The 24,009-nt window shown below is 39.3% G+C and overlaps 5 protein-coding genes and 1 pseudogene across 7 annotated transcripts; 3 read left to right on the top strand and 3 right to left on the bottom strand.

Moving 5' to 3' along the window:
- Positions 1–318: 318 nt before the first annotated feature.
- Positions 319–1,456, top strand: LOC106331828. The gene is made up of 3 exons (XM_013770249.1): positions 319–472; positions 662–1,054; positions 1,148–1,456. The coding sequence occupies exons 1-3, from the start codon at positions 319–321 to the stop codon at positions 1,444–1,446; spliced, it is 846 nt and encodes a 281-aa protein (XP_013625703.1). The 3' UTR covers positions 1,447–1,456.
- A 1,807-nt stretch (positions 1,457–3,263) lies between these two features.
- LOC106331819 lies at positions 3,264–8,459 on the top strand. Its single transcript, XM_013770239.1, has 13 exons — positions 3,264–3,420; positions 3,493–3,561; positions 5,134–5,186; positions 5,357–5,504; positions 5,552–5,902; positions 5,950–5,984; positions 6,058–6,150; positions 6,208–6,762; positions 7,092–7,094; positions 7,196–7,524; positions 7,603–7,660; positions 7,767–8,012; positions 8,076–8,459. The coding sequence occupies exons 1-13, from the start codon at positions 3,264–3,266 to the stop codon at positions 8,457–8,459; spliced, it is 2,481 nt and encodes an 826-aa protein (XP_013625693.1).
- A 3,921-nt stretch (positions 8,460–12,380) lies between these two features.
- On the bottom strand, positions 12,381–13,827 carry LOC106331810. The gene is made up of 2 exons (XM_013770227.1): positions 13,188–13,827; positions 12,381–13,144 (listed from the first exon to the last, which is right to left on the bottom strand). Exons 1-2 carry the CDS (start codon positions 13,825–13,827, stop codon positions 12,381–12,383), a joined length of 1,404 nt encoding a protein of 467 aa, XP_013625681.1.
- A 1,276-nt stretch (positions 13,828–15,103) lies between these two features.
- Positions 15,104–18,741, bottom strand: LOC106296087 (annotated as a pseudogene).
- Positions 18,742–19,013: 272 nt separating this feature from the next.
- On the bottom strand, positions 19,014–21,818 carry LOC106309926 (serine/arginine-rich splicing factor RS40-like). 3 transcript variants are annotated; one of them, XM_013747102.1, is made up of 7 exons: positions 21,728–21,818; positions 21,055–21,165; positions 20,492–20,741; positions 20,220–20,332; positions 19,904–20,145; positions 19,303–19,827; positions 19,014–19,210 (listed from the first exon to the last, which is right to left on the bottom strand). In XM_013747102.1, the coding sequence occupies exons 4-7, from the start codon at positions 20,313–20,315 to the stop codon at positions 19,180–19,182; spliced, it is 894 nt and encodes a 297-aa protein (XP_013602556.1). In that variant the 5' UTR covers positions 20,316–20,332; positions 20,492–20,741; positions 21,055–21,165; positions 21,728–21,818; the 3' UTR covers positions 19,014–19,179. The 3 variants fall into 3 exon arrangements, with proteins under 3 accessions (XP_013602556.1, XP_013602547.1, XP_013602541.1); XM_013747093.1 differs by having other exon boundaries at positions 20,492–21,165; XM_013747087.1 differs by lacking the exon at positions 20,492–20,741.
- A 586-nt stretch (positions 21,819–22,404) lies between these two features.
- On the top strand, positions 22,405–23,946 carry LOC106331799. The gene is made up of 4 exons (XM_013770215.1): positions 22,405–22,423; positions 22,477–22,673; positions 22,751–23,719; positions 23,779–23,946. Exons 1-4 carry the CDS (start codon positions 22,405–22,407, stop codon positions 23,944–23,946), a joined length of 1,353 nt encoding a protein of 450 aa, XP_013625669.1.
- Positions 23,947–24,009: the final 63 nt, after the last annotated feature.

Below are 24,009 nucleotides of genomic sequence, written 5' to 3'. Positions count from 1 at the left end.
TGAGCTTAAGAGTTGTGTAAAAGATACACTGAGTATCCAACAGGAGGAGGGGTCGAGAAGTACTTAGGTCTCCCGGAACACTTCGGCCGAAGGAAACGAGACATATTCTCATCCATCGTCGATAGAATCAAATAAAAAGCGAGCTCATGGTCCACCAGATATCTTTCTACGGCAGGGAAGATAGTTTTGCTCCAAAGTGTGTTGTCTCCTATACCCTCCCATGCTATGACCTGTTTCCAGCTTCCGGTCTCGTTGATTAAACGAATCCAATCAGCCGTCACTCGCTTCTGGTGGGACGACAGTTTGGGAAAAAGGAAAATGGCATGGATCGCCTGGTCAGATCTAACCAAGCCAAAGGCTCTTGGAGGCCTTGGCTTCCGAGACTTCCAAAGATACAACGAAGCCGCCCTTGCAAAGCTGAGCTGGAGATTGTTCAAAAAGCCTGACTCTCTACTGGGTAGAATGCTGAAGGGTAAGTATTATTCGAATGGAGATATACTTAGCTGTGAAATAAGCTCTGCGGCGTCGCATGGGTGGAGAAGCGTCTTAGTTGGGCGAGCTTTGCTGGTGAAGAACTTAGGCTGGATGGTGGGAAACGGAAAGGACATCAACATCTGGTATGATCCCTTGCTCGATCTCTCCACCCAGAAGTGCCCTTAAGGACCAGCACCGGAAGCCATCGTGAATCTCACAGTTGCGGACTTACGCTTAAGCTTAGATGGCGAGTGGAACATCAAAAAAATAAGATTGATCCTCCCTCAGTATGAGGACGATATACTGTCCCTAAAACCAAGTGTCTCTAATGCTGCTGACAAGTTAGTATGGCTGGGAACAAAAACAGGAAGCTACTCCACCAAGTCTGGCTATTACTTTGCGACCGCACTTGAGGAAAATACAGGGGAACCAATCTCCACAATTCAAACCCGCTGGCACAAGAATGTGTGGAACTTAAAAGTAGCACCTAAGGTTAAAGCTTTCGTTTGGAAAATCCTCAAAAGAGCTTTGCCTGTAGGAGAACGTCTCGTCGAGAGACATATTGATGTTGACCCCCGATGTAAACGCTGTGGAGCTTCTGAATCTATTATTCATCTACTCTTTCATTGCCCTTTTGCTCAACAGGTATGACTAGCCGCCCCTTTTGTCACAGGGTTTGATCCTACAGGAATAGTAGATTTAGAAGAGAGATGGACAGCTCTATGCGCAAAGCCTTGCCTCCCACCAACTGGCCTAGTATCCATCCCTATCTTCCCATGGATCCTCTGGACTATATGGAAGGAACGCAACAGATTCATCTTCAACGGGAGCTCAAATACACCTACAGAAGCTCTCACACTTGCAATCAAAGCAGCAAGAGAATGGGAACAAACACAAGTTAATGAGAAGGGTTCTTCTACACATACGGCTGCTGCACCTGCGAGCAACATTTTATCTGGGCCGACAGTATGATTCGCACTGATGCCGCATGGCGAAAGGAAGATAAGATAGCGGGACTTGGATGGACAGTGCAATCATCTACGACCCTGAAACAAGAGAAGAAAGTGATGCGGCATGTTGCTTCCCCTTTAATGGCGGAAGGTCTGGCCATTAGAGAAGCACTATTAACCTGTCGCTCCCTCGATCTTCCTATCTGCCGACTGGAATCTGACTCTGCTCAGCTAATCAAAGCTATACACCAACAGGAACCCATATCGGAGCTCCATGGGGTACTTGCAGACATAGCCAACCTGTGTTGTTCTCCAACTTTTTCTGTCTCTTTCTTTTGGATTCCTAGAAACCAAAATGTAGTTGCTGATGCTCTTGCCAAAGAGGCTCTTTGTATGGTTAAAGCTTTTATGCCTCTCACCTAACTCTTCGTTTGTTATAATTAATGAAAGTTTGTGTTAAAAAAAAAAATATGGTGCCTTGTAAGATCCCTACGGAACCAAGGCATTGTTACGTTGACTTGACATAGAGAAAGAGTTTTTAGGCTTATTTCTCTCATGTAGGTTGGTTTGGTCTTTGTATTGAAACTAGACATATGTGACCAGTCAAGGAAATTGTGATTTGTTGTAACCCATATAAGCATTTTAGCACCTTTTTTTTCTTATTTTGGTGATTGTATGATGAATTCTTAGATTATAACATTTTCAAGTAATCTTAGGGGTGATTAGTTGGTTTGTAACAAGTGTTTATAGTTTCAATTTATACTTACAAATCATAAAATTAACTCATACTTTATTTTGGTTTTAAAACTACAAAAATAACTGTATAAACCCTATTTTCTATAACATTTTTTAATAAATTGTAAGAATATATTGTTAGGTAAAATTTCCACCGTTATGCTCCAACCAATCATCTACTTATTATTTCTATGCCTTTTTTATGGCAATATGTTTATAGCAAATAGTTTTAAGGGTTATTAACTACTGAAGTTTAGTGGATTCCAAATGACTAAAAAATAAAATGTAATTAAGAATCTAACTAAAAAAATAAAAAGTCTCTAATATTTCTAAAATATATACTATATTATCCTTACTTATCGGTTGAAAAGAAAAAAACGTATTTTCTTTCATTAGCAATCACCAACACCGCCTCCTCCATAATCATATCAACCACCACTTCTTCACCAACCACATCTTTCTTTGTAACCACTATCACCATTTCGTAATCACAATCACCTCTTCCGTAATCACCTGGCCACCATCATCATAGCCACCGCAGTCACGACCACCATGAAAAGACAATTAATTGTTCTGAAAAGAGAAAGTTAGTTGCTAGTCGCCGAAAATATATAGCCATCTTCCTCGATGATGACGATCAAACAAGCGACAGTGAAAATCGGAATTTATGCAGTATATTCTATTTTATATTACTCATCTACATAAAATAGAAATGTAACTTTGCAATGTATTCTCTTTTCCCTCCTGCTCTTTTGTCTCTAATAATTTTTATCTTTCATAATAATAATTAAAGATAATATAGTTACTATTCTATTTTACTGCCCAAATTTAATATACTATTCTCTTTTGTTGTATTCAATTATATTTGGAAATTATAGAATAGAAGTGTAGTTGATAATATCTTTCTATGAGGAATCAATTAATCATGTGCTTTTTGAATGTCCACTTGCAATTTTGAGCTTTGTCTAAAATTCCTTCGAATCCAGCTGGATCCCCAACACCATCGATTTTTTCGAATATGGATTATCTTTTTTTGGAGACTACCTAAGAAGTTTGATTTTAGCTATTTTCCTTGGATCCTATGGTATATATGAAAAAATCAGAATGCAAAAGTTTATAGGAATACAGAATGGGAACCCACAAGAGATTCTACGTGTTGGAGAAGTAGAGGCAACTTTATGGGTTGAGGCGCAAACTACTGATTTGAGGATACCAGGAGATGTTTATCTTGTTGAACAAGATCACCAAGATAATATTGTGGGTTGGTGTTATCTAGATGGCTCATGGAAGGAACATGATAAATTTTTGGGTCAAGGATGGTTTTCTTTTACAGGGGAGACATCTAGTAAGATCATGGGATTGATGACAATCCGTCACAGCCTATCACCTTTACATGCTGAATGTAAAACATTGATATGAGTTATGGAATGCATGAAGATTTTATAGTTCACTTAGGTAATGTTTGCAACAGAATGTTCTCAATTGGTGAAGATGATGTCTACACCGACTGAATGGCCAGTTTTCGCACCCCTTTTGGACGAAATACAAGAATGTAAGGCGTTTTTTCTTCATTTCTCACTCCAACATATTTTCAGAGCAAAAAATATAATGGCAGACAAACTTGCATGAGGTGCTCAAAACTCCCTTTCAGCTGTGTAATATGTTGGTTCTTCAACTCCAGTTTGAACTTTTGATCTGGCTTCAAATATAGGATAGATATTATATTACTACTTTGTTGTCTAAAACAATACCATGAAATCTAATTATGACAAAATCAATAATATATTCTTAATTTTGTTTCTAAAATTGTTTATTTCTCAAATTAACCCATTCCATAACCCAAACAGAATCTTTTTTTGCACTGATAAAGTATTTTATTCCAAATAATTATTCTGCAGTAAATTTTACCGTCAAACATTAGCATTAAGGGATAGTATAAACTTTCCACACACTAGTAGGAATTATGGTAATAGATAAATGGGAAAATTATATTTTTAGAGCAAAAAAATGATAACTATGTCTCTTTAGACTAATCTCACGTACGTTATGTCCATTAGGCTAATTTTTTTCAAAATGGCAATAATGCCCTTAAAACTGTAATTTTTAAATAAAATAAATAATGAGTTCGATCATACGGGATCGATCGATCCTAAATTACATGGTCGTACGGATCGATCGATCCCATGCAAAACAAAAAAAATGCGGAGCATATACGGATCGACCTGATCCATTTCACTCGATCGGCAAAGGTCGATTTCATATAGATCGACCGATCTCTAAATTCAGATCGATCGATCCCGTGCCCAGGAAAGCATTCCAACTCAATTTCTTGGTTTTCTTCGATTATATCCGGTTTGATTCCCACTTGATTTGAACCGACCAAATACGATTTCAACTCTTTAGACTCGATTTCTTTGGGATGAAACCCATAATTCTCATCTCCTTCACGAACAAAGGGGGAGAAAATCAAAGTCTCACTCAAGTTCATAAACCCTAACACACTCAAGTTCATAAACCCTAACTCACTTAATTTCACTCTGATTTGAACGATTCTTCGGCCTAACCCATACTATTTCGTGAGCTTTTTACGAATCTACCACTCTTTAGTTCGTTCTAAAAAGATATGAAACTCTATCTCCACTTCTTTCTAGAGTTTGAAAATAGAAAGGAAAATGGTAAATTTTTTGAGTTTGTTAGGATGTTTAGGCTTCAATCATGTGTTAAGGTGATGATTAGAGACGATTCTGTACACAACCCACGGCTTAAATCATATTTTTGGGATAGATTTAGGAATTTTAGGTTTTGTTCTTTAAAAAAAAAAAACACCCGAAAATTGAAATTGATACTGTGAGAATGCTAATTCTTTTAGGTTTTGTTGACATTGGTTATTGATAGAGTATTCAGAGACATTATTTAACTGAGCTGTGATATTTGTTATTGATAGCTATTGTGTTGTATTGTATTCAATTTTCAGGTATGGAGTTGGAGTTGCCTAGTCGTTTATACGGTGAGGGGTTGGAACCTCAGGTTAAGAAGATTAATAATAGTTGCCGACTAAAACTTCTCGAGTTGCTAAAGGAAAAAATGGAGCCAGAATTCGATGAAGTTATGAAAGATCCCATTTTCTCGCATATTATAGTTATCCAGAAGAATGATCTGAAGTTTCGGTGAGGTTGGTACACTCTTTCTTGTGTAAGGAGTTGATGACAAGCAAGAGATATGAGAAGTGGTTCACCTTCGCTAGGAGGCCTCTGCGTTTTGGATTGCAAGAGTATCATGCTGTCATTGGTCTGAAAGTGAAGCGAGAGAAGAATAGTGGGTTAGTGACATGGAAAGATGATGATGGTTTTTGGAGCAAACAGATAAAGACAAATGGAAAAATAAACTTGCAGATCGTAAAAAGAAGCATTTGGAAGAGAGCAAAACATGGACTTGGGTTAATAGGGTGAGACTGATCTATCTTTGCGTTATTATGGGTGTGGTGATGGGGAGGGATGAGAAGGTGAATATCCCGCATCTGTACATGAAGTTGGCGATTGATTTAGAGAAGCTTCAGAATTATCCATGGGGTCTGTACTCGTTTGATTTCCTTCTGAAGCAGATTGATAAAACAAGGCATAAATTGGAGCAGAAGGAGGGGTATCTGATGGAAAGATTCTTGTTTGGTTTCCAGATTTGGATAATGGAAGCTCTTCCTGCTTTAGGAGAGATTTGTGGCACAAAAGTCAGCAAAAATTTTACAGGTCCTCTATGTGGTAATTGGAGAAGATGTGCAAATGTTTTTATGAAGATATCATTGGCGTTGAGAACTTATTCCCAGAAAAGGTATGCATATATTTTTCTAATAAAAATGTTTCGATTGTCTTGTTCACTTTACTAATGATTTGATTGTTTTTAGGGGATTTTGCATTCATTCATGGAATTCCACATAGATGGAGCGGTCCTTTTGGCAACTGATTTTGTACAGAAGGATGAGAAGAAAGATGAAAGAGTGGATCGCATTTTGGATATGATCAATAGAAAACATGATTGGAACAATCATGTTTAGGGAGTAAAAGAAGCTACAAGCTCCGAATTTAAGGAAGCTGGCGAAGAGAAAGGAGAGGATCAAGTAGCTGATACTGAGAGGAGTGAGAATAGTCATGTTGCAGAGAATGTTGATGGCACAACTGATGTTTCGGGAAGAAACAAGAGAAAGCATGCGGACCGAGGAGCAGAGTCAAGGAAGAAGAATGTCTTGTGCCAACTAGCTGCTTCATCAAAAGGGAACATTGACACAGATATGAAAAACTTCTTGGAGGGTCTGGTACAAGCTTCTTTTACTACTTTTGGGGAGAAATTCTGTGAGCAGTTCTCGGACAGGTTGGGGAAGATTGAGACTGAGGTTACACAACTCAGGACAGCTTCGGAGAGATCTGAGCAGTTTGAGACAGTTGTAATCGACAGGTTGGGGAAAATTGAGGCTGAGGTTACACAGCTCAGGACAACTTTAGTGGTGACTGAATTGGTGGGAAAGAGTGATCAAGCAAGCGGTCCTACCATGACCAAAATCAACACTGGCCCTAGCACGAGCAAAAAAGACACAACTCCATCAAAGAAAAAAGTAACTACTAAGAGAAAGGGTTAAAAGTTGTTGGAAGTTTGGAACTAGGCGATGAAATGTAGGTCTTTGAAGCTAGGTTGTTGGAACTTGGAACTAGACGGTAATATGTATTTGAAACTTGACGTTTATGTAATGGCTCTATTTAATGTAATATGTATTTGGAAGTTTGTATGTTTATTATGGATTTGGAACTTGACGTTTATATAATGGCTCTATTTTGAACTTGAAGTTTGTATGTGTAATTTGTATTTGGAACTTGACGTTTATGCAATGGATGTAGTTTTAAGTTGATGTTTGTTTGTTTAATATCCTTTTGTGTTTGTCAATAGGCTGTAAAAAACAAGAGTTAAAGACTGCTGATTTGTGTGTCAATTTACCTCGTGCAAACTTTATTCAATCATCAGCTAGTGATTTTCGTATGGGTACACAATAGTTTTTGGAAAGTTGCATGAAGAACCTTCTACTAGACACATTTGTTAAAAGTTTGGATCCTTCTCAAGCTAAGGTCGAAGACTCATTGGATTTGTTGGAACTTCCAAAATCATTAAAGAAGCCAGCAGATTCTTTGGATTGGTTGAAACTTCCAAAATCATTGAAGAAGCTAGCAGATTCATTGGAACTTCCAAAATCATTGAAAAAGCCAGCGATCCGATTAGATGACCGAGATATGGAGCTAGACGGCGAAGATGACCCTGATCGCTGCTTGGTGTTTGTGCATCCTGCAGATTTTAAGAAGATGCAGGATTGGCAAAATACACGAACGTATGTTATTACTTTGTATATATCATTCCGATGATGTTCTTAGTAATTGACATCTCTACCATTGTATTTTGTTTACAGAGCTATACAGATTGATCCTTCTATGTTAGACGGTGAACTAGCCGGACGTATTATGTCTGCAAGCAGTTGACTTAAAAACTACGTAAGCATTCAACCGCTCATTTCTATAACATGTTAGCTATTATATAAATGTTTACTTTACAGATTTGTCTTTGTTTTTGTAGGAAATTGATGCTGTAATGTACGTCTTCCGGGAAAGAACAACATTGAAACGATGGAACATATACCGTGTTGCTTTCATGACATGCGTCTTCAGCGACCTTATCGCTAAGGATTACCATAATTTTTGTAAGGGTATTAAGAAGTACACTATGGATCCGTTATTACTGGAATACGGTAAAGGTGGACTGCCATCTCATGGAAGAACACGGATGTTGTGGAATGTCGATGTGGATCGGATGTACGTTCCTGTCTGGGCCAATTGCAACCATTAGATCGCTTTATGCATCATTTTTGTGACTAGAAATATCTAGGTGTTTGATTGCGGGGGTAGAAAAAGAATCAAGGAAGTGGAAGCTTTCGCGCATCTTCTTCCTCGGATTGTCAAGATCGTTCAGTCATTGACAGTACAGAAGCATCTCATCATCATTCCGTACACTGTTTCCTATGTACCTATGAGTGGTCTTAACCGACTTAACTGTCATTGTGGTGTATACACTATAAAACACATCGAATGCCACGTGTTTGGGTTGGACATATCTTTGGTGAGTGATGATAACATCCGGGGAGCTCAGATAAAGATTATGTGGGATATGTGGGAAGCAGCTAATGATCCAGAATTGATTGAGAGAATGTCAAAGTATGAGCCTATTAAGTGTAGTAAGCCTGCTGAGTATGTTGAGATTGATGATTTATGATTTATGATTTATTGTTAGTTGTGCTTTTTTAGACTTACTTTGGAATGATTTTAGGAATTTATGTTATAACATAAGAGTTTATGTTATAATGGTATTTTTGCTATATACTTGAGTTTACAAAATGAAAGACAACATTAACAATTGAGAAACCAAAACATTCCCTAAACTGAAAAAATAATTGCAAAACCGATCTGTCTATATCGATCGATCGATCGAAAACTAACTGGTCGATCCGGCAAAGCCCGATCTCGTGAAGATCGATCGTTATGCAGAAAAAACAAAAAATGCGGAGTATATTTTGATCGACCTGTTCTAGTACGCTCGATCGGCAAAGCTCGATCGCATGAAGATCGATCGATCTGTCTGTGAGATCGAGCGATCCTGAACCCAGATAAGTCTATCAAATCGATTTCATGGTTTTCGTCGGTTAAATCCGGTTTGATACCCACTTAATTTGAACCGGACTAACACGATTTTACTCATAAATCGTGAGAGACTTAGATCAAAGCCTTCACTTTTATCTCCTTCCCCGATTTTTCTTGAGAGAATGGGATCCAACCCAAGTTCATAAACCCTAACTCTCTCGATTTAACTCCGATTTGGACGATTCTTGAGCCTAACCCACACGATTTCGTGAGCTATTTCCGAATCTTCCACTCTTTCGGTCGATCTGCAAAGGTATAAAACTCTATCTCCACTTCTCGAAATTCAAATAGCTAAAGGTGAAACTTTTGAGTTTGTTAAGTTGTTTTGGCTTAAACCGTGTGTTAGGGTGATGATTAGGGACGATTTTCCATATAGCCCATGCCTTAATTCGTAGTTTTAATTAGTTTGATTTAAGAAATTATGGTTACTTCTTAAAAAAAAAATCCGAAATTTGGAATTAATAGAGTGAGATTGATGATCATTTAATGTTAGTTGTTGAGTTGCATTGGTGTTGAATCATTGTCCATGCCAATTTACTCGGTTTTACCTTTGAGAACTCATTTGTTAAGGGTTGTTTGCAGAAAATGGTGAAAAAAGAGCACCGAAAAAGACCAAGGAAGCAGCACCATCGGCAACACAGACACGTGACACAACAGCTGCTTCGAGCTCATCTCAGCCCGGAAGTGATTAGCCTCGCGAAGCAGCCCCTTGACCTCGTGACCCATTGACTTCATTCTCTAAACTCAGTACAATTCATGGAGCACATATCTCAAGTAAGAAGATGCTGAAACAACTTGCATCCTACGCAAGCCGCGACTACTATGCTGGTTGGAGTGATTACCACTGCATTCTCTACAATGGTTTGCAGCGGATGACATTGAAACCAACAAAGTTCATATGTGAGTACACTACAAAGGAGTTGGGAATTATGCGTGATGTCAAAAAGATGTGGAAAAACATGGGACTTGGGACTCTTGGCTACAATCCCCAACCCATATATCCAGACTTGGTTATACAGTTCCTCTCTTCAGTTGAGTTGCACTACAAGTCCGAGCTAAACAAGGTTGCTAGCGAAGGTAAACTTACATCCCTATGCAGAGGACTGCTTTATGAGATGTCTATACACGAGCTGTGTACACTTTTCGGGTTTGAGACGCGACATGAGGCATGCTCTTTGCCCAAGTTCCCTTGTGCTTACCTGTTGTGGGGCAAGATTGCAGACAGTTCTTATGTATCTCAGGAAGCTAAACTTGCAATGCTCAGAGACCCGGGCTTGCGAGTGGTAGCAAAATATATGGGTCATCTTCTACTAGGAAAGTCAGAAGCATGATCACTTACGGAGGATGAAGCGCAGCTTATTCACTGCGGGCTGCCATTAGCTCTCAGGCCGACGTATGACGTTACAGATGAACCTCTAGCAGAGCTTTCGGTAAACATGGGAGCATTGTTTGCTCAGATGTTGTTTGAAAGGAAGTTTAGGGGTCTTCGTCTTGTTGACAAGAAGCCTTTGGATGAGTCTATTGGCAGTCTACTTACTCGGATCTTCAAGCACCATGATATAGATCTTTCTGATACTCCTTGTGTGGATACGATTGACAGATTTGATGCCTAGTTCTTCCTAAGCACCAGGATCTTCCACTCTGTGGTAAAATTTACCATTTTACCATGCCTGATGGGACAATCCTTCATTGCAAGCTTCCACAGCCCGCTATTACGTCTCGGACGTATGTGGAGAACATGGAGTTCATGCCTCCTGCTGAAGCTCTTTACACGCCTCCTCCACCAGCTTCAAAACGTCGTCATGGTTCCTCTTCTTCGGGTCCTACGCAGACGCAATGTGAGGATGACACCATTCCGGATATCTCAGTCGATCATACTCCAGACCCTTCCATGGAGTATTTGATTCTGGAGCACCACCATTAGATGGTACACAGCAGCAGCAGCTTGCATGGACTGGCGATACATTAGTCAAGCTCTCGACGATGATGCAGACTGTGTGGGGTGCACATGTGGGGTGCACTTGCAAAGATTAGATGTCCACCTCCTCCTTCCTGCTGCAGCACTCCACAGACTTCAGAGGCTGCTGGTATGACTGGAGACATTCCTGATGTTGTTAGACCTCTAGACACTAATGCTACGGATGCAGACGACGCAGGAGATAAACCATCTGATGAAGCAGCCGATGCAGAGCGAGGTTCACGCCTCTATAGGAGCAGACGAGCACCAGGACAGAGTAGGAGCTGCAGTCCTGACGACCACCAATGACCAGTATCAGTTATATCTTCCATAGTATTACACCGTTTTTTTTATTTTCTGTGTATCTCGAATTCGGATCTGGGTTATTTTCATGTTTTCTATACTCAGTTTGGATTATAACTTTTAATAATTATATAACCTAAAGTGAGTTACCATTCTATGAAGTATAGTCATGAAGAAGAAGATAAATGTATGTTTTGATCCTATTCTCTCTATTTTGATGAGTTAAATCGTGTTTAGTTCAAATCAAGTGGGGAAATCAATCTGAGAGACTTATCAGAGTCTGGGATCGATCGATCGATCTGTACGAGATCGAGCTTTGCCGATCGAGAGAACTGTACCAGGTCGATCAAAAGATAGTCCGCGTTTTTTGTTCGTTCTGCATATTGATCAGGATCGAGCGGCCGGGTCGACCGGTTAGTCTACGGATCGATCAATCCCGACGGATTGGACATCACAGTTGATTAAAGGGATCGATTGACTCAGATCTTCTAACCAAGTTAATACAACATGAAAATTAAACGAAGTTCTCCCAAACTGAAACAAAGTTACTAAAATTCAAGCAAATGTAGTCTGAAAGACTGAAACAAAGTTGTCACAAACTGAAACAAAGTTACTAGAAATCAAGAAAATGAAGTCTGAAAAACTTTCACAACATTGTGAAAAACACAGCAAACAAATCGACTATATTCGCATCTTGCAAGTTGCTCTGTTATGACCACCAAGACCACATCTACTGCACTTGCGAAGCTGACCCCCCTGCGATCTTTGTGATGATCGGATTTTGTCTTCAACAGTTTCATATCTGCGTTTTCTATTTCTTCCAAGAGATCTTCTTGTCTCAGGCGGTAGCACTTCAGAATTTTCCACAACTTGTGGGACGGACCAATCATCTTCAGGAACTGCAATGGGATTTATGCTTTCTTGATAAGCTTCTCTCCAAGCTCTCGTGGTATACAAAAAATCAGTCAATGTATATGGTTCTCTACCAACAAAGAAAACAACTTTTATTGCGTGTCTACATGGGATTTTCAAGAGGTCGTACTTCCCACAAGAACAAGTCCGTTTGTACAAATCAACAAAGCAGTCAATTGTATCGCCTTTAATAAGCAGCTTGCTATCGGTTACAGGGTAAACTCTGAAAGTTTTCCCCTTTTCGATTCTCCTATCGATCTTTTCCTCCACATCTATGGTCAAACGATGGGTGTGCTTCGAAATAAACTTCTTAGGCTTAAAAAACTAGTGTGTCAGCATTTCTCTAATACTGTCTAACATAGGAATTACGGGAAACTCTCTCGGCGAACGCAACGCATAATTTATCGACTCTGCAGAATTGTTTATCCTAATGTCATACATGTATCCATGAAATTGACATCTAGCCCACTTTTTGACATCCGCTTCCATAAGATAATTTCCAATTGCTGGACTGATATTGCAAACATGAGCAAACGTTTTCTTGAAATCAACCACTCTATAAGCCTTCGAAGCCTTAGAAATCAACCCAGCTAATCCCTTCCCCTTGAAATATGATATCACATTATTCAACAAATGATGAATAAAAATACCATGTCTCGCTAGCGGATACACTTTCTCCAGTGCCTTCGCTATTGACATTTGTCTATCTGAAATAAAAGCCAAACCATTATCACCAGCAACAACAACTTTTAACTGTCTCATAAACCATTCCCAAGTCTGTTCATTCTCAGAGTCTACTATCCTGAATGCAATAGGATATAAATTTGAATTTCCATCTATAGCAGTTGCAACCAGTAGCACCCCTTTGAATTCACTCTTCAAGAACGTTCCATCGACAACAATGACACGCCTCATGACCTTGCTAAAGCCTCTGATCGATTGACCAAACACTATAAACAGATATCGAAATCTACCATTGACGTCAGTCTCATAAGAGGAATGTGTACCCGGATTGGCCTCTCGCAGCATGTGCAAGTATTTTGGTATTTTCTCATAACTTTCCTCTAGAATACCTCTAACAGCGTTGACTGCATTCACGGGAATCCCATGCTAAAGAATCAGAGATCTCACATCCATAATCATTACGCATAATCTGAACAATATCTTTCGCTTTAGGCCCTTCCTTGATACCTTCATATTTATGCATGATAAGACCGCCTATCGTTTTCGCTGAAGCTGTCTTACCGGCACTGGTTTTGCTTGAAGGTGCGCAGGAATGTACACCAACATACTTCTTAATAATAAAATATGTGGATCCCTTCAAACACTCTACTCGTGCACCCCAAAAACACACCTTATCAGCGCATCTTAAACACCAAACTGATTTATCGGAGTTGGTAACTGTGTAGTGAAAGTTATGCTTCATTGCACATAACTCAAACCTCGCTTTCAAAACTGTTTTATTGAGGAAAAGATATCCCGTCTTAACCAATTCGACCAACGGACTCTTTGCCAATTTTTCTCTGTTTTCTTTTTCAGAGTTGATGTTGGCAGCATCATAATCATCTCCATCAACCTCATCTTGCTTCATATTTCCTTTCTTCTTCTCGTCATGCTTGTCAACATCATAATCATCTCCATCAAACTCGCTTTGCTTCATCTTCCCTTTCGTCTTCTCGCTATGCTTAGCCCCCTTAACAATACTTGAAGCGGCCCAAATGTCACAAGGATTTCGCTCCTTCTCTTCACAAGTACTTGCATCAGTTGGCATCTTATTAAGATCAATGTCGACCTTATTTGGATTTCCTTGCTTTGCTTTATAGCTAACACACGATTTAGTTGACTGATGCTTCTTACAAAACCCTAGAATACATTCTGATGAATTAATCAACCCAATAGGAAGTTAACTCAACTCCAAATCGGCATCCGTTTCTTCAAAACCAAAATCCTCTATAACGTTTTTTTGTAACTCTTCGAGAGATGATTTCAATTCCAAAGCAAGTAACCTTCCCCCTTTCTTTTCATCAACATTAAAACTTCAACCTGAAGCTACGACCAATTTTCAAACACCACATGAAGCATAAATATGAATCATGGTAGAAATAATGTGAATTTTTTGTGAAAATTTTTTGAACAATCAATGGAGTATAGAAAACCGCGTGAGAAGAAAGCTACCACGTTTTTTTTTTGTTTTTTTAAATAACAGTTTTTTAAAAAAAATAAGAAAGTGAATATTCTAAAATATTTTTTTTCCATATTTTTAGGAACTGATTTCTTATCCGTAGAATACAACTAATCTGTAGAAATCGGTTTCTACAAGTTTATTAGAATTATAGTAATGTGTAGATTTTGATTTCTACATGTTTTAGATTTACAGTAAATCAGTAGAAGTCTGTTTCTACGTGTTTTAGATTTATATTAATGTTTAGATTTTGATTTCTACAGATTTTAGATCGGTAGGTTAAGCGTGGAATGTGTATTCTAAATATTTTTAGAATACTCTTATTTAAGTAGATCATGTATTCTAAACATTGTAGATTCAATGAAAAAAATGGATTTCGTTTTCTAATTCGTAGAATGTCATTTCTACTATATTTAGAACAGAATCTGAAAATTATGATTTAAAAATTTTTAAAACTGAAAAAAATACCACTAAGTTCATATAGGTATTTTATCAATAGTTACTATTTTTCAAAAAAAAAAATTATTTGTAAAACTATTTATTAAATTTATTTTCAAAAATAGTAAATGGTATTATAAACAAAAATGACACAAAATAGATATTAGTGTAAAGGGACATGGTTATTATTTTTTTGCTCTAAAAAACAATTTTCCGGGGATAAATTTCCCAAAAATAATGATCACACAATTCAATCTTAACTGAAACATAATAATGTCCTACGACTTAAAAGCAGTTGAAGAGTTATTGAAAGTGGTTGCAGAAACCATAGTTTATAATTTCATCAATGCCTGTATAAGTTACAACAAATCACAATTTCCTTTTTTTGTCTCATGTCTCTTTGATTTCTATACAAAGACCAAACCTACCTAAATAAGAAAAAAAAAGGTCCTTAAAACTCTTAGTGTGTGTTAAGTCAAAGAAGAAGTGCCTCTGTTCTGTTCGGATATTTACAAGCTACCATAAATATCACTGTTGTTGAAGAAGCCGTCATCTGAGAAACCGTGAGATAGCTCCGTGACTGATACATCTTTTGACAAATGAAGATTGTTATTTGAGGCTACTGTGAAACTGTTGTTGCGACTTGGAACTCGACCTCCTCCTGATATGCTAGAAGTGGAAGGGTTTCTCTCTGCATTGATGTTCCCACCACTTTGACCTGAAAAGGCCTGTTGCTGCTGCACACCTGGTCTGTTCTCAGACATCTCCTGCAACAGCTGGTGAAGCATCTACTGCTCCTGATTGTTACCATGTGGTGGTTGCAAATGATGATGAGGATGATAATGCTGAAGCATGTTGGGAGCTCCATTCATGGTGTGCTGCTGCTGTTGCATCTGATGGGAAGAAGAAGATGGACTCTGGTTTGAGTTCGGGGTTGGGTTCTGACTCGAGAACGCATCTTGCTTGCACGTATTTGAGTTTGGGTTATTCATGGCATTTTGCCTCATAAGCATGCTTTGGTAGTTGGTCAGAGCTGCTGCGGCTTGAGCCGAGCCATTCATCGCTGCACGACCAAGAGTTTGATTGCTGTTGTTGTTGTTTCCAGTAAGGTCGTTCATCGTTCCTGAAGTCAGCGCCATCTGAGCTTGAGATGACCCATATATCGCTCCACTATTCCCCAACTGCTCCATCTCTTGCATTTTCTGTCTCTGGAGCTTTGCTGTCGCCGTCTGCTCCAAAAGACGTTTCAACCCCTCTGCATAAGGGCATCAATACATGTATATTCAGTCAGAGAATCAGAATAAGAGCATTCAAAAGGCGTTTTAAACTTTGTTTTCATTTTAAGTGTCGTTTTATATTTTCAATGCAAATGTTTGTCAAATTTTCTAGTTTTCAATTCATATTCTCTAACTTCATTAATTAGCAAATACATACAAACTAATACATTAATTATGAGTAAATTCTTAATAAGTGCGAAAAAACCTTAAACGATATAATATGAAACTGAGGGAGTATAGTTCAAGTGAGAGCTAGACCAGAGAGGCCACCTTGTTTTGGGTCTCATGCAAGAAGAATGTTGTAGAAGGGAATAGTAGACTTACCAATAGGGCCGAGTTTGTGATCGCCGGTGAAGTTCATCAGATCCTTCATGCTCTTGACAACTTCAGATATCTGCCACTCACAATGGCTCACTATCATAAGACTTCAAATACAAAAGTAAGAGTAACAAGAGCAGCTAAAGAGTACCTGTAGAGTTCTTATGTATCTCTTTGGATAGCCAAGATCATTCAGCGACTGTAATTCCATGAACTTCGCCAGCTGCCGTCCTGCTCCCAAGACCCTGGAGACACAAAATAGCACCCAACAATGATAAAGTGCACTAGTAACAAAATGCCTCAACATGAAAGGCAAAATCAAATATTATGGGTCAACTTACATGTTACTGTTTGACTTTAAATCCTGCTGAGAGACCCCCTCTGACCCACTCTCCGAAATGGTTGTCTGGCATTTCTGAGCAACCTGAAGCAACTGGTTCACCTGCATGACCGATAATAAGTTTTCAACACACTTTCGAACACAATTGTAGCATAATGTCTAAACATCTGTTCAGAGGTATAATTACAGACTTTTTGCTCATATTCATAGGAAACCATAAGATCAACACATACACAATGTTTAAGGAAATAAATTTTATAGCACTTGACCACAGAAATTTTGAGTAAAGTTTAAGGTTTCTAATAATTAACGCAAAGGTCATGTCATCAGAATAGGACCTGCGGAGCAATAAGTCTACGGAGAAGAAGCTCTTCGGGCACAGAACTCCCAAGACAATATCTAGAAAGAAGCAAAAGTGGTGATTATTTCTTTCTTTGCTTTTTCATGTTCACTGAATAAACAGGGAAACATATAACTGGAGGAACGTCACAGTTTCGAATAAGAGACTACCTTCAAATCTTTAGAGAATATGATGCGAAGATGGCCTTCACGGACAACACGAAACTGCTCATGTACAGTTTCCTGAACTGCTTTTCTGTATTCCAACAACATCAGTCCATTGGAAAATCTGTTTTCTCGAGGGTGGTCCATATAAAGGAGCTCGTCAATGATGCCACTAGCGAATTTGATTTCGTTAAGTCTGGCAAGCACATCGAAAGTTGCCTCTGCAGATTTAGCATATGGAAGTTGCTTCATTGTGCTTAGAGCGACGGCACAAGAATAGCAACTCTCTTACCAAATCCTTCTCCAGACTTGGTTCCGCAAAGATCACACTGCCACTTATCCTGCAAACAAAATGAGAACATAATCAACACCAAACAAAAATCAGAACACACGCAGCTAAGAAAAAGACTGACCGGAGATGCCTGTGGAAACATGCCAAGCGCATGTTTCCCAGCGTTTGCGTACTGTGACAAGCACAAGCGTTGATTTGCACGAGGTGAGAAGTATTCAGCCACAAACTTCTTCCAATAGGTAATGCAATTTTCCTACAAAAAAAAAAGGCATCAGACTATCAATAACGGGAGAACTTGGAACAGATGTGATGAAATTTCTAAATTAGAATAAGATAGTATTAGCTTACAGCAGGTCGTTGTTGTGGATGATACAAGTACATCATCATCTTCCGAGCAATAGGAGGGATGATCTGTTGAGTGCCTTGTTGCTGTCTCAACAGCTGTTGTTGCTGAAGTTGGAATGAAGAATCTGTTGTTGTCTTTGTCTCTGCTGCTGAAGCAAAGCTTGCAACTGAGGATTCCTTCCTGCGAGGTCCTGACGCTGGATCAACTGATGTAGAAACTGCTGCTGCTGCAACATGTCCTCTTGCTTCACATCTAATCTAGGCTTCTTATCAATATGTGAATAGTTGTTTTCTCCCATTGGTACTGAACCTTGTCCTGCTTGTTGTTGTTGTTGCGGAGACAAGTGTTGTATTGAAGCAGACCCATCGAGGACCAATGAGCCGGGGATGTTAATGTTACTTGAGGGGAAGGACATTGGTGATGTTGGGAGACGCATATTATTGATGCCACCACTCCTCTCCATATTTAGAGCTTCCGAGCCAACAGCTGCTTTGTTCACGCCCCAGGAGAGAAGACACAGACCAAAACCACAGATTCAGAAAAAATGACAAGCTTGAGACTTAAATCAGAGCCAGGCAAAACGAATCCTAAGGAGGTATGGTCTAATTCAACCGATCAAACTGAGGTGTGTATCGGATATTCAACTGTACAGGATCCAAGAATCACGGTGAAACAGCTGGTTTTTCAAAACCTGAGCACTCGGTTGTCACAATTGAAAAACCAAATCAGCTACTAGATACAAATCTTTAAAACAAAACGAGCAGGATAATAAACTACAGTACAAGCAAACCGTTCCTCGATGCAGCACTAGAGACGGATGGAAGAATACTTCATTACACTTTTAAAGTCCAGACGAGGAAATATGAACTAGCCTCAACATAATCTTAAAGCGTAAACTTACCAAAAGGAACAAACTTTATTAAATCAAATAAAAACCCGGAAATTTTCAATCAAGTAGAGTCGACTTGCACCACTCCCAAAATCAGAAACCCAGTAGAGGGAGTTAACCAAAAATTAAATCTAAAAATATATATATATCAACTAGAAACACAAAAAGAATTTATATATATATTCAAGCATCGAATAATATCGGCCATATGCTTAGTTTAAAAATATTAAAAAATGTAAATAAACGTGTCTTTTGTTTTACAATATTATTATTTTCACAATATTTTAATATCTTTTCTCCCACGGATATTATTTGTAAAAAATATGTTGTTTTTTTGTCTAAGATTGGACTTCAAACTGAGATACGATAAAAACGAAAAAAAGAGTAAGGAAGATTTTAAGCATACAAGACCAAGTTTTTCAATCCGACAATGAAAGAGATCCGAGTTCGAATGTATAAAGAGACAGATAATAAACACGACACAAGAGTTTGACAACAACATTCTACTTTGATAGAGATGGTTGGATCCACTTTCATTCACTCTTCAGCTGGAGGCGAACGAGACCGGCTGCAAATGAAACCCACAAAAAACAAAGCAATGGTTAGTTTCATTATCTCATTTTTATATAAACAAGCTGCTAACTAATTTGACAAGCTTACCTCTTCTGCATCGGGCTTTCTGCACCATCATCGCTGTCTCTTCTTCCTATAGAGCTAGGACTTTCGACTTGGCCATTCTCAGGGCTAGACCTTGACCTCTCCCTCCTTGGACTTTCAACTTCACCACCTCCATTCTTCGGGCTCTCCTCCTTCTTAAACGGGCTATCATCAGGGCTCCTCCTCTCTCTCTTCTCGTTGGGACTTGCGACTCTCTCCCTCCTGCGAGGGCTCTCATTGCCTCTGCGGTCGCGACCATACTCTGGACTCATACGCCTCGATCTCTTGTAAGGACTCGGGCTACGTCTTCTGCCATAATCAGGACTGGTCCTTTCCTTCCTGTACGCAGCAACGGGACTACCCCCTCGACCATAATCAGGGCTCCCTCTCTCTCTTTTGTAAGGAGACGGCGATCGTCTCCTCCTTTCAGGTGACCTATCACGGCGTCTATCTGGACTCTGTCCATTCCCTCTTGCATCATCATCCTTCATTGCATACTCCACCGAGATCACTTTGTCCATCAGCTTACTGAATGGAAAAAAACAAAGGCAGATTGTGAGTCTTTTAAGTAACGAAAGCATTTGGTAAATGAGCTAAAACCTACCTGTTGTTTGTAGCTTCAAGTGCTCTCGTTGCATCCTCTTGTTCCTCGTATTGGATAAATGCAAAGTTCCTCCTGATCCTAACGTTTACAATTTTGCCGTATGGCTCGAAGTGTCTCTCTAGATCCCGGGTCCTGGTATTGTCCGCATCGAAGTTTATCACAAACAGAGTCTTGGAAGGTCTCATGCTGGATGAAGATCTTCTTGAACCACCACCAGTTCTTCTGTCACCTCCACGTTCACCCTATACACAGACAGGGCCATTAAGGTTATTACAAACCCTGAAAAGAAAATGACAGACTGAGGTCAGTCTCTTACCTTTGTCCACTCAACACGAAGTCTGCGTCCCTTACGCCCAAATTCAATGCGGTCAAGCCCTCGGATTGCATCGTCAGCATCCCTTTCGTTTTCCATGTAGACGAAAGCAAACCCTGGAGAAGAAGCCACAAATATAAAAGAACTGAGTCCACGAGCAGTGAGCAATGTAAAACAAGTTAATAACCTCCAGCAAACAAGAAGACAAATCCTTTCTCCTTCAGAGGCATCAAACAGCCTTTACAAACTAAATAACCAGTGAAGCAGTAACAGACCTTGTATTGTGGAATAATATATGTCAAGGAACAACTGAAAATGTGGTAGTCAAGACGGAATGTGAATGAAAACAGAGTGCTCCATGGGAGAGGAATGTGTCCAACCAAAGTCATGAGGAATGAAATGTAATTAAGATGGCAGTGCCATTTGCGGAAGGAAAGTGACTCGTTTTAGGGGGACAGTGTGATAGATTTCCTTACGGTCCATTCATGGCCTGGTGGGAGTATAGGCATCCCAAGATTAAAAATCCTGCGCCAAAGAAAATGCTGAGTATGGCGGTTTTACTCTATTTTTTTTTTTTAATCTCTATCCTCTGAGGTACTTTGCGGCATGCTGCCTTGACATGGCCAGGAAGATGTTGTGCAAAAGAGTGCGTCTGTGTGGAGGCAGGGAGGGAGGGAATGAGTGTTCCAGTGCCATGTCGTGGAAATGGATTTCATGACATGCATTTGAATTTTGCTTTGACACATCGCACTTAGTGGTTTACGGATACTGCTTGCGCATTGAGGTCAAATCACGTGAAAGGAAGAAGAAGGAAAGAAAAGTGGGGGGACTTGCTTACCAGCTTTCATATCGACCCTCTCAACTCTGCCGTATTTCCTGAAGAGGCGTTCAAGATCACCCTCACGAGCATCATACTCAAAGTTCCCACAGAAGACTGGCTTCATGATTCCTGCACCAGTCACCATGTAAAAAAAATAAAAGGGTATTAATGAGGCTTCCTAGAACATGCAAGTACAAAGTACGATCTAAAAAAGCACCAAAAAGAACAATCAACAGTCAACACAGTGTATGTACGTACTGACTGCTTTATTCGCGTACCAATCTAATAAAAATTGTGAATCACTACGACATCAATGGCAGACTTCTCACAAAAGCTAATTATCGAAGCAAAAGAAAACTAATAACATACAATTTGCATCAAGACTCAAACTTTGTATAACAATTGGAGCTCAAATCCTTCAAACCAAAGACAATTCACAACACAATATTAGAATTAAAAAAAAAGGAGCACAAGCAAAGGCGTGACTCAGCAGATCTAATCTAAATGGCTTTGGTGAAAACATCAGATCTGAACTAAATCACGAAGGATTGCGAACGAGAACAATCATGAGACTTTTAACACAGAAACATCAGATCTGAACTAAATTCACTCGTTCTAAATTTCCACCCGCAGGAGATGAGATCTAAGATCGCTGAGAGTCAGAAACTAGAGACGATCTCAATCAATATACCTGTAGAAATGATGAAATTGAATTATTTCGCAGCCGTCGTCGCGTGGAAGCCCTAGCCAGAAGAAGAAGAAGCTCTTAGATATTTTGGATAAGATTAGGTACGGAATATATATATATATTTATTTGTCTTTTTAAATTTTAGATTTGTTTTTTATATTTATAATAATTTTAACTGAAGGATAACTGATGATTTAACCACTTTTTTAATCTCACTTTCAAATGCCATTAAGCTCTCCTAGCCAATAAAAAACATTGGTTCTATTGTATATCGAGAAATCGGCCAAAAAACACTGAACTTTGTAGGAATTGCCAAAAAAGCTTGTATTCGAATCTGACCAATAAAACCCTAATCTTTTGCTGATTTTTTTAGTTAATTCACAAACTTACGGTTGACTAACCAGATTAACACACCGTTAACCGACAGTCAAGACAGTGTTAACTCACCGTTAATTATTGTCGTGTAGTGAAACTACGTTGTTTCATTCAGTTGTTTTGTTAAACACAACATCTCAAGACGACGTCGTTTTGCTTAATTAAAATTGTTGTTGCCTGGACTCGAACCCGTGCACTCGTGGTCCTAAGGGGGTTTTGCCACTGAGCTAGTGGACTTTTCGGAAGATTATCACACATGTTTATTTTTATTGATCAAAAGATGTGTTTGATTTCAATCAAACAAAATGAAACCCGTGTTTGAATGTAACCCTAATTTCTCAAATCGATTTGGGGATTTCTCTTGTAATGGTGAGGAGATGGTAAAAAATGGGACATCAAGGGACAGTTGTTGGCTGCGGTTGGAAGAGATGGAGACAATAGGATTGTCCCTATTGCTTGGGCTGTAGTGGAGATAGAGAATGATACAAACTGGGATTGGTTTGTGAAGCGTTTGGCCTTGGATTTGGGATTGGAAAATGGGAACGGCTTTGTTATAATGTCTGACAAACAAAAGGTAAACACTTTGCTTTCATGATACTCAATGAATGTTTGATTCTTGTTTCTGATTTCTTTTTTTTTCTGATCTTGTAGGGATTAGTGAAATCAGTTCATACCCTCCTTCCAGAAGCTGAGCATAGACAGTGTTGTCGCCATATCTACGAGAACTGGAGGAAAGGTGGAAAAGATCTAAGGTTACAGAGGTTCTTCTGGTTCATTGCAAGGAGCTACACTCCTGGTATGTTCAACTACAACATGGACGAGCTTAAGAACTATGATCCTGGCGCACATGCATCTCTGATAAAGACAAAGCCAGAGACTTGGTCTAGAGCTTTCTTCAAGATAGGCTCCTACTGCAATGATAATCTGAACAACTTGTGTGAGTCCTTCAACAAGACCATCAGGGAGCCTAGGAAGAAACCTCTGCTAGACATGTTAGAGGAGATAAGGCGTCAATGTATGACTAGGAACTACAATAGGTCTAAGATGGCTAAGGACAGGAAGACTAGGTTCACCCCGAAAACACATAAAGAGTTAGACAGGGTTGAGAAGAAGTCAAAAGAATGTAGTCTGCGTTGGGCATTTGGGCCAGAGACTGAGGTGGATGATAGAGACCAGTCATATGTGGTGAATTTGGAGAATGAGACTTGTGCATGTCGAAGCTGGCAAATGAATGGTATTCCATGCATCCATGCTGCTAAGGTCATCCTTGGCGTGGGAAGAAAACTCTCTGAATTTGTTGCTCCTTTCTACACAACCTCTAAGTGGCGTGAAACTTACAGTTTTGGGATCAAACCTGTAAATGGGATGATAGAGTGGCCTCGGACCAATAGATTAGGTGTGATTCCACCACCTAATCGAAATGGCAAGCCTGGTAGGCCTAAAAACCATGATCGAAAGAATGGAACCAATGAGACAGTGTCTATTACCAAGCTGAGTCATGCGAACAGGGTAATGACATGCTCTAATTGCAAAGAAGAAGGGCACTACAAGAATACATGTTGGAAGGCTTTTGTTCAGAGCCCACCTAAGAAACCAAGATGCAGACCAAGGAAATATCAGGTTAGGGTCTTAGTTTCTCATTGTTTTTTTGTGTCTAACAATTCATTTATATGTTGCAGGGACTACACTTTGGCGAGTCACAAGCTCAATCCTCAGAAGCTCAAACCTCACAAAATCAATCCTCAAAGGCTCAAGCATCACCATGGGAAGTTCATCAATCTTCAGAAGGTCAATCCTCACAAGCTCAACCATCACGATGGGCATCGTGGGGAAGATGGTTTTTTTAGATGCTTGTGTGTTGTTTATGATGGTCTCTGTCTGAATGCTTTCGTTGTCTGTTGTTTATGATG

The sequence above is a fragment of the Brassica oleracea genome, chromosome C1 (assembly GCF_000695525.1).
Source record: "Brassica oleracea var. oleracea cultivar TO1000 chromosome C1, BOL, whole genome shotgun sequence".
NCBI classification, from domain to species: domain Eukaryota; kingdom Viridiplantae; phylum Streptophyta; class Magnoliopsida; order Brassicales; family Brassicaceae; genus Brassica; species Brassica oleracea.
Note: the sequence above shows the minus strand (reverse complement) of the source record. Positions and strands in the feature narration are given on the sequence as shown.

Excerpts from the sequence above, each read along its gene's own strand:
- LOC106331828 (XM_013770249.1), top strand. The coding sequence starts at position 319 with ATGGCATGGATCGCCTGGTCAGATCTAACCAAGCCAAAGGCTCTTGGA. Across the intron at positions 473-661 it reads ACTGGGTAGAATGCTGAAGG|GACCAGCACCGGAAGCCATC; the intron begins GTAAGTATTATT and ends AGTGCCCTTAAG. Across the intron at positions 1,055-1,147 it reads TATTGATGTTGACCCCCGAT|GGTTTGATCCTACAGGAATA; the intron begins GTAAACGCTGTG and ends CTTTTGTCACAG.
- LOC106331819 (XM_013770239.1), top strand. The coding sequence starts at position 3,264 with ATGCAAAAGTTTATAGGAATACAGAATGGGAACCCACAAGAGATTCTA. Across the intron at positions 5,187-5,356 it reads GTGAGGGGTTGGAACCTCAG|GAGTTGATGACAAGCAAGAG; the intron begins GTTAAGAAGATT and ends TTCTTGTGTAAG. Across the intron at positions 5,903-5,949 it reads AGTCAGCAAAAATTTTACAG|ATATCATTGGCGTTGAGAAC; the intron begins GTCCTCTATGTG and ends GTTTTTATGAAG.
- LOC106331810 (XM_013770227.1), bottom strand. The coding sequence starts at position 13,827 with ATGCCAACTGATGCAAGTACTTGTGAAGAGAAGGAGCGAAATCCTTGT. Across the intron at positions 13,145-13,187 it reads TATGCGTAATGATTATGGAT|TCAACGCTGTTAGAGGTATT; the intron begins GTGAGATCTCTG and ends CCGTGAATGCAG.
- LOC106309926 (XM_013747087.1), bottom strand. The coding sequence starts at position 21,160 with ATGAAGCCAGTCTTCTGTGGGAACTTTGAGTATGATGCTCGTGAGGGT. Across the intron at positions 20,333-21,054 it reads GAGGGTCGATATGAAAGCTG|GGTTTGCTTTCGTCTACATG; the intron begins GTAAGCAAGTCC and ends CTTCTTCTCCAG. Across the intron at positions 20,146-20,219 it reads TTCGTGTTGAGTGGACAAAG|GGTGAACGTGGAGGTGACAG; the intron begins GTAAGAGACTGA and ends GTCTGTGTATAG.
- LOC106331799 (XM_013770215.1), top strand. Across the intron at positions 22,674-22,750 it reads TAATGTCTGACAAACAAAAG|GGATTAGTGAAATCAGTTCA; the intron begins GTAAACACTTTG and ends CTGATCTTGTAG. Across the intron at positions 23,720-23,778 it reads GCAGACCAAGGAAATATCAG|GGACTACACTTTGGCGAGTC; the intron begins GTTAGGGTCTTA and ends TATATGTTGCAG.